A 13,331-nucleotide genomic window follows, 5' to 3' on the forward strand; every position below is an offset into this window, starting at 1 on the left:
CTACTTCCTTGAAACCTGTTTTGAGTATAAATAAAGAAAGCTCTGAAAGCCCTGCGCGGTTTTCCTCTGGTCACATCTGTTCTGCACAGATACCGCAGGGCAGATCGGACCAGGGACGGGAAATCGTCCATGTATGCATGAAAAAGATATCTTCAGTCTAAGTTTCTTTGCCTTCAAATAATTTTTCTTCACACAACTTTACCCCAAACTTTTGAAAATAAGACTTTAAATGTGTTTTTCCTATAAGCTACACTCCTACTAAGCATGCACACAGATTCTGAACATTATGACAGAGTGAGTCCAGAAGATTTGGATTTAATGAGCCTCATCTCCATGATGAAAATCAGAAAAACTGATTAACAGAACAGATTTAACTGTTACAATCAAAATATGTAATAAATACATTATATCAATAAAGTTGTACACATACATATTCAAAGTTTAATTTATTTTTGTTTTTTTAAGTAAGTCATGGAGATTCACCAAAAAACGACATAGCATGAACTGATAACATCTGAAGTAGGGGCTTTCAAAAAAAAAAAAAACTAGTTTAAAAAAATGTTTGTCATGTGTATCATGTCATGTTGTAATGCTTGCTGGTAAGACTTGAACACCTCCTCATTCTGCTTAAAATATTCAATAAAAACTAACCTACACGCAGCATTCCTGTGTGACTGTTACACTGATGCTTATATAAATTCATATGTAACTGTGGTCAGTGAGAAGTTCACATCTTCAGGGACATACTTTTTTTTCTTTTACTTCTAACAGAGTTGTGTATTTCATCACCGCGACTGTTTCTAATTATACTTCAGGAATAAATCAAAGTGCTTCTTCCACTCCTGCTGATGTGTCATTAATGGACATGGATGAAGGTTCTTTGATAAACACGAGACTGATTCACACTCACACATTCACACGTGCATATATGATACCTGAGCCTGATGACAGTGTTTCAGGAGAGGTTGATGAAGGTGTGAAGCTTCCTGAACTGAAGTGTGTTGTTGTTGTTGTTGTGGAAGCTGATAAGAGAAATGTTGATGTTGATAAAGGCTCATGAGGTGTTGGAGTGTCTGAAGCTGTGAACAAAGAAACAATCAGAATAATAAAAATCCTGCTTGAAGCAGGTTTTCTGTCTGCATGTGAGTAATAGGTGTTAATGTGTATTTACAGCACAACTCATGAAACTAAACGTGTAGTGTAAATATGACACATGTAGGTTATTTGAAAGATATGTAACAGTGATCATAAAACAGTAAATGAGAGCAGCTAAACAGATTCCACCCACAGAAATAAACACAAAGCGGACCTGACACATCACACGGATCTGTGAGATGTCGGCTTCTCACCCAACGCCACGTACACAGACACGCCATTGGGGCTGAAAGCCGACATCTCACAGCTTCTGAAGCTGCCGGTTTTGTCACTCTCTGACCAAAAGACACTGAACCAGCAGCAAAAGAAGATCAGAACTGCACTTCATGTTTGATAAATATTGTCATTAATTCCTTCTTACTTTGGCTGTTTTGCTTCCACCACAATATAATCACACTTCCTGCTCCCCCCCCCCCCCCCCCCCCCCCCCCTCTCTCAGTGTATTTCAAGAACAGTTTCCAGTCTAAAAATCTCTGGTTTTTGCATTATTTATTCTCTTATTATGCACAAGTCATGTACAGCACTGTCGGCCACTATTTTCCCCCCAAAAATGATCTCTGACAAGAAAGCCTCATTTCTGCTGTTCAGTACGCAGAAATTTAAACTTTTTTAAAATTATGCCAAATTGCAAAACGCTTATCTGTGTCTCTAATAAAACCTCTCTAACTTTGCTCTGCTTCACTCAGCATCAGGTAATGTTCATGTGTTATAATGACCAACTACTACTGTAATTTTGGAGATGTTATATCCTTATACAGTATAGTTACAGTAGAGTTATAGTGGGATGCAAATAATATCAGGCAGATCCTCTCGCAATTTGTTCCCCCGGACAAACAGTATCCGACGGTTGTTTATGTTTTCAAGCCCATTTTGCACAGAGAGGTTTTTTTTGAAAAATGATAGCAATGTTGAATATTATTACACAGTAAAAAAACCAAAACAATTACACATTGAATAATTACACCATAAAGATGGTTTGTTTTTGTTATTCAAAAGAGATAAAAGTTTATTGTATTGTAACCTGTAATTTATTGCAGTTTACTTTTATTTGTTTAATTGTTTACAAAAAGTTTGAGGTGTAAAATAAACAGCAATGGAGTTTGAAAACAAAAAATGGGTGTGTGTGGTTGGAGGATATGTTTGTTCAGGAGGGCACGAATATTTTCTTATAAAACAAAGGGGGACCTAGCAAAGAAAGTTTGGGAACCACTGCTGTCCGACTTCACAACAAAGACTTTTGCAGCTGATCAAACACACATAAACCCACACAGGTGCAATAAGACTAAGTGCAATACTCTTTTTCTGACAAAGTTTACAAAGTCTTTACTCAGTTGCATATAGCATTTGTATTCTATTTTATCCTACTGTATATTTTATTTTATTCTATTCTGTACAGTTATGTACAGTATATTATTCTTATTGTATTCACAGTGTTCTCTAATTTTTGCTATATAACTTTGCACTGTCTGCTTTCAGCTGTGACAAAGCAAATTTCCCACGTGTGGGACTAATAAAGGCAATCTTATCTTATCTTATCTTATCTTATCTTATAACAACAGAGTAGTAAGTGGTGCTGTTGTGGAACAATCCTAAATGTACAGAGAAGTTTTAATTGGTCAGATATGATTTAAATCATGTCAGAACCACGCCTTTGATTCTGACTTCATGTTCCAGATGAGATAAAAGGATCTTTTGGTGAAGTGTCAAGCAGCAGGTCTAGAAGCTGTAAAACTGCAGGGACTACAAAAATCAGCAGTGATGATTTTCAGCATGATGCAACAATATTTCTTTATCAACCTTTATCAACAAAAGGAAAACTGACAATGAAAACTGTCAGTTTAACCCTGCCTGGGCTGGCCTGACCTGAGAACCATTGAAGTCAAATATTGACTGATCACATCTTTATCTGCCATCAAGACCTCCTGCAGTGACACTCTGACACCCTTCACAGCACTACATTTATTTGATGACTTCACTTTTTTATAAGTTCAGATTAATTTTCTGTTATACTTTAACTCTAGTTTAATGTCAATAACATTTTGGGTTTGTTTGGTTTTTTTTGGGGGGGGGGGGGGGGGGTTGTTTTTTTTTTTACTTATATGAAAATTGTGTATTTCTACACTGTGGCGGTTTCTTCTTATAGTGCAGGAATAAATCAGACTGCTTCTCGGGTGGAGGCCGACAGAAGAAATGTTGATACTGAAAAAGGCTGATGAGGTGTGTTGAGGAAGTGTTTGAAGTGTTTGAAGCTGAGAATGAGGAAACAATCAGAATAATAATAATAATCATTTTTCTGTAGGTTTTCTGTTCGCTTGTGAGTAATAGGGGTTAATATGTGTTTACAGCACAAGTCATTGAACTAAATTTGTTGCGTGAATATGACACATGTACGTTATTTAAAAGATATGTAACTGTGGTCAGTGAGAAGTTCACATCTTCAGGGACATACTTTTTTTTCTTTTACTTCTAACAGAGTTGTGTATTTCATCACCGCGACTGTTTCTAATTATACTTCAGGAATAAATCAAAGTGCTTCTTCCACTCCTGCTGATGTGTCATTAATGGACATGGATGAAGGTTCTTTGATAAACACGAGACTGATTCACACTCACACATTCACACGTGCATATATGATACCTGAGCCTGATGACAGTGTTTCAGGAGAGGTTGATGAAGGTGTGAAGCTTCCTGAACTGAAGTGTGTTGTTGTTGTTGTTGTGGAAGCTGATAAGAGAAATGTTGATGTTGATAAAGGCTCATGAGGTGTTGGAGTGTCTGAAGCTGTGAACAAAGAAACAATCAGAATAATAAAAATCCTGCTTGAAGCAGGTTTTCTGTCTGCATGTGAGTAATAGGTGTTAATGTGTATTTACAGCACAACTCATGAAACTAAACGTGTAGTGTAAATATGACACATGTAGGTTATTTGAAAGATATGTAACTGTGATCATTGAGACTTTCACATCTTCAGGGACATTAAGAAGATTTTTTTTCTCACCTCCTGTGATGAGAAGCTGAAAATCACATGGTTGAAAACTCGTGTCCAGTGTGCAGCTGTACCGTCCTGAATCCGACTTGTTCAGCTGTGTGATGCTCACATGCACAATAGGAGTTAAGAATTTTTCTTTTTCATATTCAATGCTGTATCTGCCGCTCTGAGCTGTGTAATCAGGTGTTTCAATGAGAATGTTTCCTTTTTCACATTTTTCTTTGCAGAACAATGTTTTTCTTCCAGGGATATAAAATTTGCATGTAACTGTGATGTTTCCTCCTTCCACTCCTTCATAGATGGGAGTTTCAGCATTGGCAAGTCCAGTGTTTCCATCCTGCAGGTCTGTAGAAAATATGAACAATCAATTATTACCAACTTCCTGTAAACACTGCAGTTTGATGATATTTTATTAAAATAAGACAGATGATTTTTCACTGTAATTCAGAACAACATTTTAAAGTAGTTCATTTAAATTCACTCTCTTTATATTTTTCATTTGAACAAAATCACCCTGCTTCTTCCTGACATCGACACAAGCCATCTGCTGAAGAACAGCTCAGCTCAGAGTTAAAAGTTTGAAAATTGACCTTTTAGTTGTTTGAGATAAGAAATTGATCTGCTTTCAGGCTTTTGAAATAGATGCGTAATATTCAGTTTTCAGTCTGTTAACATTTAAGCTGTGCTGTTCCTCTTGAACTTAGTAAAAAGCCACAAATAACGTTGTTGTCTTTTGCCAGTTATTGCCCACAGTTAGATTGCTGCAGTTTAGCTTTCACAGAAACGTGACTTACTGGCCAAGACCAGGACCTTTTATTCTTTACTGAAAGCCACAAGTTACCTGGAAAACTCGAAGTGGTGGGTATGTCCTCATTCAAACAAAGTATACTGTAATTCTGTTACTGCTGCATCAAATTCAACAGTATTATCCCACTGACTTGTGTGTAGTGAGGTATTTGAAAATCCACAGATAAAGAAATTAGATGATATTTTGTAGAATTTGCTGATGAAAAATTGAACTTGTTTTGACATAAAAAAAAATTCAAAAGCTTCCTTATAGTCATGATGTTAGCCTGAATTATATAAAACACTGCATCAAATAGAACAACAAAGTAATTACAGATGTTTATCCCAAGAAAGCAAAATTAAACTGAACCAGCCTTTTAAACATTCTGATGTGTTCGGGAGTATAGATGCACGAGGTGCACCTAAAGCCACCATGAATATCGAACCCATATTGTAGCGTACAAAACGCTGAAGGCGCACAAACTTTTTTTTTAAGTGTGGATGTTGTGACCGCGGTTCAGTATCGAAGCATCCAGCTGTGGACATTCACTCACAGACAGCCTCTGCTTCTGCTTTCAGCACTCTTTCTGATGTAGTGCAAAACCTGCAAACATTTTTATAAATCAGAAATAATAAGAATTTACTTACAGAGGAAGATGGAGCAGAAGAAAATGTGACAGAGTTTCATCTTGAGGTTCTGACGGCTTAATGTTTAATGCTGCTTCTCTTACTTCTCTGTTTGGAAATAAGGAACTTCTAACTTCTCTTATCCTCGCAGTCCCTCCTTCAAATTCACACTCCTGCGCTTTGATGGGGTTTTTTCTACTGCAGAGTCAAAGATTAAGTGTCCATTTATTTATGGGTTTCTTTTAAATCGTCCTTCAGAAGTTGCAGAAGTTGATTCTTTTGGTTTCTGGAAGTCTGTCCTGCGTCTCACAAAGCAGACTTTTCAGACTTGATCAAATTCACTTTAATTTAGCTGTCTGGCTGTACTCCAGTTTCGTGTGAAACCAAAAACACTGCATCATCTAAAAGCAACTCGACTACTAAAAAAGTTTTGACACTGACAGAGAGGAAGTTTTGAGCCATCAAAATAGAAAATTTCAAACAAAAATGTATTCACTCACCTTATTACTCAATTGTACTGAGATTGGGTGATCGTGAAGATCATCTAAGTACAGTTAACTCACTTTCATCTTCAGTAAACAAGTTTGAAGTCATTTGAGTTTCGTGACACAGCACTTTATTTACTTGAAGGAACCATCAGATGGTAGGTACATTATGATCATAAAGCTGGACATGGTCAGCAAAAATAATCAGGTAGGTTCTCAGTTGGCCATATTGAATGTGAGTATTATAAGAATGTGCGTCTGACAGAAAATAAGAAAAAGCAGAACAGGTAAAAAAAATGTGGTGTTTCATCTTCTTATATGTGAGGGAATGAATTACAGAATACTTTGCGGCCATGACCTGTTGTAAAGTTTGAGTTTCAGGGTAGAAGCAGAAGTTGTATTTAAGATATAGAAAGTGAACGTGCATTAAGGAGAAGTGGGCTATGTAGCCTGTGCTTTTTAAAGTTCAAACGCACATTTTTGTTCATCTTTTCTGTAAGAAAATTGTCACTTGTTTGAGACATAACGCCCTTATTTATAAATGGCTCGTACAACCCAGTTGATTTTAAAGTGTGCTGAGGAAACACATTGTAACTGATGTTGCTGGATGTTCACTGTCTGGATTCCTCCATCAGAGGTCAGAGATACAGAGGTCATACATACAAATAAGATAAGATAAGATAAGATAAGATAAGATAAGATAACCTTTATTAGTCCCACACGTGGGAAATTTGTTTTGTCACAGCAGGAAGTGGACAGTGCAAAAGTTATGAGGCAAAAATTAGAATACAATAAGAATAAATACAGTACACAACTGTACAGAATAGAATAAAATACTATATACAGTAGAATAAAATAAAACAAATATACAATAAGATAAAAATAGAATACAAATACAAATACTATATACAACTGAGTAAAAATACAACGATGACAGAAAGGATTATTGCACTTAGTATTATTGCATATGTATGGATGTGTGTGCTTGATCAGTTAAAGTCTTTATTATGGAGTCTGACAGCAGTGGGGAGGAAAGACCTGCGAAATCTCTCCGTCCCACACCGTGAAATGATGGCAGCTCATTAAAGGCTCTGTTAGAATGTTTCAGTGAAATCAAAGCCTGGATGGCGTTAATTTTAAACTTCAGTGACAGCAAAACTAATTCCACTTATCTGGGTCATGGGGGCAGTAGCCTAAGCAAGGAAGCCCAGACCTCCCCAGTTACCTCCAATACGGGGGAACACCAAGGCGTTCAGGCTGACAGATATAATCTCTCCAGCATGTCCTGGGTCTGCCCTGGGACCTCCTCCTGGTGGGATATGCCCAGAACACCTCACCCAGGAGGTTGTATATGTCTGAAATAAAGTTATAATATTAATAATAATAATAATAATAATCCTTGTCAGATGTCTGAATCACCTTAACTGGCTCCTTTTGATGTGGAGCAGTAGCGGCTCTACTCTGAGCCCCTCCCGATAGCCAAGCTCCTCACCCTATCTCTAAGGGGGAGGCCAGCCACTTTTCTGAGAAAGCTAATTTCTGCTGCTTGTATCTGCCATCTCTTTTTTTCAAACACTACCCAGAGCTCGTGACCATAGGTGAGGGTAGGGATGTAGATCAAGAACTTTGTCTTTACACTCAGGTTTCTCTTCACCATGATGGACCAGTATGGCTGGCATCACTGCAGCCACAACACCAATCTGTCAGTGGATGTCCTGCTATCCTCTGTCTTCACTTGTGAACCAGACCTCAAGAACTCCTCCACTTGGGCCAATAACTTGTTTCTGACCCGGGGTGGACACTCCACCTACTTCTGACTGAGGTGTCCTAAGACTTGGAGGTGCTGATTCTCATTCACGCTGCTTCACACTCAGCCCCTCTCTTCACTAGAGTCCAGAACATACAGCTGCAGATCTGCTGATACAATTGTAAAATCACTGACCTTCTGGCCGAGGGTGGACACCCTTATGATCAAACATGGTCTTTGTTATTGATAAACTGTGGTTTGCACAGAAATTCAGTAACAGAACACACTGTTCCTCTCAATTGTGCCCCTCCAGGTTACATTGTTATTGCCTACATGAGCACTGAAGTCTCCCAAAACGATGGGAGTCACCAGGTGGAGCACCCCACCCTGGGACTCCAAGAAGCCCGGCCATTACCTGACCAGAGGTTTCAGGGAACCCTCTTGTCTACAGGGAGAAACACCAACGTATTGGTAGCAAGCCAAGGGGATACTGGGATATAGTCCAACCTCTTTCCAGGAGACTGGACTTATCCAAGGTTTTGAAACTCATCTACCTTCACTATCTCTGCTGTGATTAGATGGAAATTGTGTTGTTTAAACTAATTTTAATTTCCATTTATTATAAGAGAATTTGAAGCAACATGTGTTGGCTTACCGTCTGCTGCTAAATTGTTTTGCTACATTGTGCAACATCAGCTACAAGCGATAATCAAACACTTTTATAGAGATTGACAGACCACGTGACTTTCGCGCACTGCATGCCGGTAACTCGTGGCAAAACGATCCAAGCGCCGCATCAAATGCACGCATTTGCAGCACCGCAAGAAGTTCATTGTCGGTTCCAATACACTTTTGTGACTTTGTTGTGTGGACAACCGAAGCTTGTGTTATTACACGTGTGATGCCAGATGTAGACTTGTGGGCTAAAATGCTGCCTGTCGCTCAGGATTTCTTCTACAAAGTTGTGATGCCTGAGCTCTTGGCCAATCACTACACTGGTCCAGAACCCAGTGTTTCACAAGGGCCACATTCCATGGATGTTACCTTGACAAAAAAAAAAACGAAAGAAAAAAGCTTGCATAGAAAACTAACCAGACAGTATTTCAATTACACCCGTTCAGAGACAACTCTCTTATATTGAAGGACTTTATTGTGATTTCATGTTTAGTGTCACTTTAAGGTGGACCCATCTTCCTGTACTCTGCACTCTATGGTTTGTGTTACCTGGTGTTCTGTCACTCACAGTGAATTATAAGATGTTTACATTGCTATAAATGTCTGTCACAACAGTCATACTTTGTTGTAAATATTTGCCGATTTGCACCACTGCACTTTACAGCTGTGCTGTTAATTATCTCTTTATGTCCAGAATGGGCCGACGCAATCTCTTTCTTTTCAGTTTGTACTAATATACAGTGTCAGAACCAATACAAATAAAGTAAGTGTTGCACAAGTCTTTCATCAGGACTGTCTTTATTTATAACTGACAACAGTGTTACATGTTACTATTGAAGCTGTCACGGACCCAGTTCCAGGGATTCGGGGTCTGTGAGCAGTGTGGACTATTGTTATTATCGTGGTTATTGTGATTATTGTTATTATGGTTGTGTCCGCTGTCCTGCTTTCCGTGTTGGTGTACTGTCAGGTGTTTATGTGCATGTGTGTGTGTGTGTGTGTGTGTGTGTGAGGGTGCGGTCGTGGCAGGCACTTTTAGGCCTGGTGGGTGTGGCCCTGCCAGCTGACCGGTCCCACCCAGGAATCCACACACCTGGCGCCAATCAAGCCTCGTCAGAGGAGCTTCAAAACAGTGTGGCTGAGAGCTCCTCGACGCTGGATCGTTGAGTGACTTCCCGAGGAATTGTGGCGACCAGGAGGCAGCACACGGAGAGTACACAGGGAACGGAGACAGAGCACGGAGCACGGGCTAAAGGAGAAGACACGGAACGGGAGTTGGGATCGCACGGGGGGATTTATTGTTGTTCGGATTGTCACCACTGTAAATAAACACTGTTGCACTGTAGAGTCCTGCATTTTGGGTCCTCCTTTCCCCACATCCCCACGGTCTGCCAGCGAGACCGTGACAGAAGCTTACAGGACAAAGGCAAAATAGTATACCGTTGTGCATTATTTGCTGATTTGTATAAAAAAACAGCTGCACAACAAAACAATAACAACCACAACAAACAATTGATACAACAAATTGGAAAACAGTTATTCATCACTTGCATGCTTCACAACAACACTTGGGCACATATTTGTGAGCGCACATGACACAGCGACTATCTTATCCAGCAAAGTCATGTTCTCACTTTCACATGGCACCACAAAACCTAAACAGATGGTGTCATTTAGGATAGTGTACTTGGACCGTAGACAGCCTATAACGCGTTCAACATGGATCCTGACATGTGCCAGTTTTCGTGTGTCCTCCACATCTTTTGCTTGTAGCTGACTACGACCCCGTGTAAATGCTGGGATTTTTAAAGTGGCACCCATTAAGGCAACACTTTCCTTGATATCAAAACCCCGGTCAGCGAGCACTATGTCCCCAGGTGACAGCTTCTGTAGAAAGCCAGATGTTTCAGCTATTCGTTTATTGCTGGTACGCCCTCCCCATCCTTTAGAAATGAAAGAGATGGTCCCTTGTGGTGTGATGCCAATGAGATATTTCATTGTGTGTCTACTTTTGTATGTGGAATACGTCTCCGCCATGGCGCGTAAATTTTGTGCTCTCTCTATGAACAGTTCAAAACAGTCAATAATAACTGTCACCCGGTCACCAAACATCTCAACATACTGGTGTGGCATACTGGCCTGTATGCAATGTCTTCCCGGCCAGTGCACCAGTGGACTGAGGTGAGCATATAGCACATTTACAGTAATGTTAAATACAGTGGATGTGGTTGTCCGGCTAATATCAAAGAGGTGTGCAATATGTGCAGTTGGAAGGTTGAGTCTTAAACGCATGAGAGACAACAAGAGCATCTGAAACTGGGAAATGTTCCTGTCAGTGTCTGGCAAGCTCGGGCTGATTTGTTGTAGCACCCCCATTAGTAAAGCAAAAGAAGGCAGCCCTGTGTAGAATTTAACTTTAGAGTTGTTATCTTTCAAGAATCCCATGTCTAATTTCCTTTTGGACAGTTCTTTTTGTAATATTAGGTTTTCTTCCTGCAGGTGTGCTATTTCTTGTAACCTTAGAGAACACATTTTACAGTCCTGCAGATCTTCATCCTCGTGCTGTGGAGTTATCTGCTGTGGTTGGATCTCAGCTGTAGTTTCCGTAGTGACAGGTGCTGAAAAACACACATGCATACAGACAAAGACAAGATCATTTTATGATCAAAGGAGCATAGCGCGATGATTTCTGTTCAGCGCCAAATAAGACGTATTAACTACTACAAAACACTTTGTGGAAATGCTTGGAGCAGACTAACATGTGAGGTGGAGTGTTTTCGAACGTTATATTAGGTCTTCGGATAGCGGCAATCCAGGCCATCCGTCGCCTCTTCTTGACTTCGGAGACATGGCTTGGAATATTTCTGCTCCACGCCGGAATCCGATAAAAACCAGTCGCTTTACCCGTCGGCTTCACGCGGCTGTTGCTCGCCCGGCTTGTGCAGTTAATAATACAACAGCTTCTTGCCATTTTTGGTTTCTTTTTATCGCTGTGTAACTGATTTCAATTGAAAGCCTGTGTGCGCTAGTAGCTCTTGCCACGAGTTACCACAATCCTTTGCGGTTTTCCCCTTGAATGACGTCACATTTTTCAATCTCTATTCTATGCCACTTCTGCATGAGAACTTATCTGACTCAACAGCACAACCTTGTGGGGTAAATTGTGCAGTGCACACCTTAAACTTTGCAGGTCAGGCCAGCGCAGGCAGGGTTAAACCGACAGTTTTCATTGTCAGTTTTTACATTTATGTTAGGCTACTTTTAATTAACTGCTTTAGCCCACTTACAATGAAAATTTAAAAAAATCTTGTTCATGACCTGTGTAGTATGTAGAACTTAAAATTTTAAATAACCTGGCACCTAGTTATCTGATTGACCTTCTTAATTTATATATCCCCACAAGGGCACTCAGATCCTCTAATCAGGGGCTCCTAATGCAACCAATGTCTCGACTAAAGACGAAAGGGGATCGTGCCTTTGCTTTTGCTGCACCAAAACTTTGGAACAGCTTGCCAGTTGATGTCCGTGCGTCGGAAACTATTCAATCTTTCAAGTCACGGTTAAAAACCCATTTGTTTAAGCTCGCCTTTCAAACTACTTAGTATAATTTCCTCCCGGTTCGTGCTTGTAATAATATTACCATCCTATAACTGTATTTCTTTGTTGTTGACTGTTCTCTTTTGTTGTAAATCTGCAAATATGGCTCGTCTGTGAAGCACTTTGTTGTACCTGTGACTCTTAAATGTGCTATAGAAATAAAATTGAAATTGAAACTCCAATTTCGAAAACACAACTTTCTTTTCTTTCTTTTTTTTTTATAAAGCTCTGACTTGTATTATGAGTATGAGTCTGTGGTCTGGGAGAGAGTCCTGTAACTCTGTCTGCAAAATACAGTATATAATGACCAATGCTGGGCAGTTAATTATATAGTTATTTCTTCAAAAAAGTTACTGAGTTTGGCAAACAACAAAGTTTTTTTGCAGCTATTTTTTTTTAAATGCAGCCAAGGCATTTTTAAATAAACATTTCAAACTATTTACAGAACAATCAGCTGTTCTGCATCAAATCTGATGCCACACAAATTATTTGTGCCACTCCAAAAATAATTTCTGTCCACTATGAGATAAAGAAGAACAACAGCCTGATACCTGCAGGCCTGACAACAGGAGATGTGTCACTCCTGTCACTCCTGTAACATTCAGCAGTCGCCTCATTGTTCTGACACACACAATAAAACTATTGACTACACTACACACTAACTACACAAGATTTGCGCTAAACGTCTCAAATCTCTCACATCTCAAAGCACCGCCGTCACTCCTAAAACTTCCCCCCGTTTCTTAACAACTAGATGCCATGTTGCCATATCATTTTTCGATTGGTCGACATGGTACTTTTTTGGACGAATAGGAAAGGGACAGGGGGGTGGGGTTTGTTTTTGCTCACAGGTGGAGAGTGCTTTCAAGCCTTTTTTTTTTTTTTTAAATGCCGTTTTTACCGTTTCTTCCTGCAGTAAATATAAACAACGACAGTATTCAGGAAGAAAACCAAACATTGCATATTTTTTTATCATAACTCTGGTTTTACGTGGCCGATCAACAGAATTTAAAAACTGGTATAAAGTCCACACTTTTTCCGTCAATTTTTCCGTCTGTCCTGCTCACATCTCCAATGGTTGTACACGTTGTCAATAACGTGGCTTCACTCCACATCAGCCACACCGCTTTGCTCGCTAAAACACCGGTGTCGGCGCATAAGGACGCTGTCATAGCCTGTCAACGACCTTGATTGGCTGCATATATAGGCATCATTGGCTGGACTATGGGATAAGGTGGCATCGTTCTAATCCCATATGGGAGCAGCCAGT

General features: G+C 39.7%; 1 protein-coding gene across 1 annotated transcript; it reads right to left on the reverse strand.

Moving 5' to 3' along the window:
- Positions 1-9,980: 9,980 nt before the first annotated feature.
- LOC113013999 (uncharacterized) lies at positions 9,981-11,396 on the reverse strand. Its single transcript, XM_026155281.1, has 2 exons — positions 11,224-11,396; positions 9,981-11,082 (listed from the first exon to the last, which is right to left on the reverse strand). Exon 2 carries the CDS (start codon positions 10,994-10,996, stop codon positions 10,001-10,003), a length of 996 nt encoding a protein of 331 aa, XP_026011066.1. The 5' UTR covers positions 10,997-11,082; positions 11,224-11,396; the 3' UTR covers positions 9,981-10,000.
- Positions 11,397-13,331: the final 1,935 nt, after the last annotated feature.

Source organism: Astatotilapia calliptera, chromosome 20 (assembly GCF_900246225.1).
Source record: "Astatotilapia calliptera chromosome 20, fAstCal1.2, whole genome shotgun sequence".
NCBI lineage: Eukaryota > Metazoa > Chordata > Actinopteri > Cichliformes > Cichlidae > Astatotilapia > Astatotilapia calliptera.

Excerpts from the sequence above, each read along its gene's own strand:
- LOC113013999 (XM_026155281.1), bottom strand. The coding sequence starts at position 10,996 with ATGTGTTCTCTAAGGTTACAAGAAATAGCACACCTGCAGGAAGAAAAC.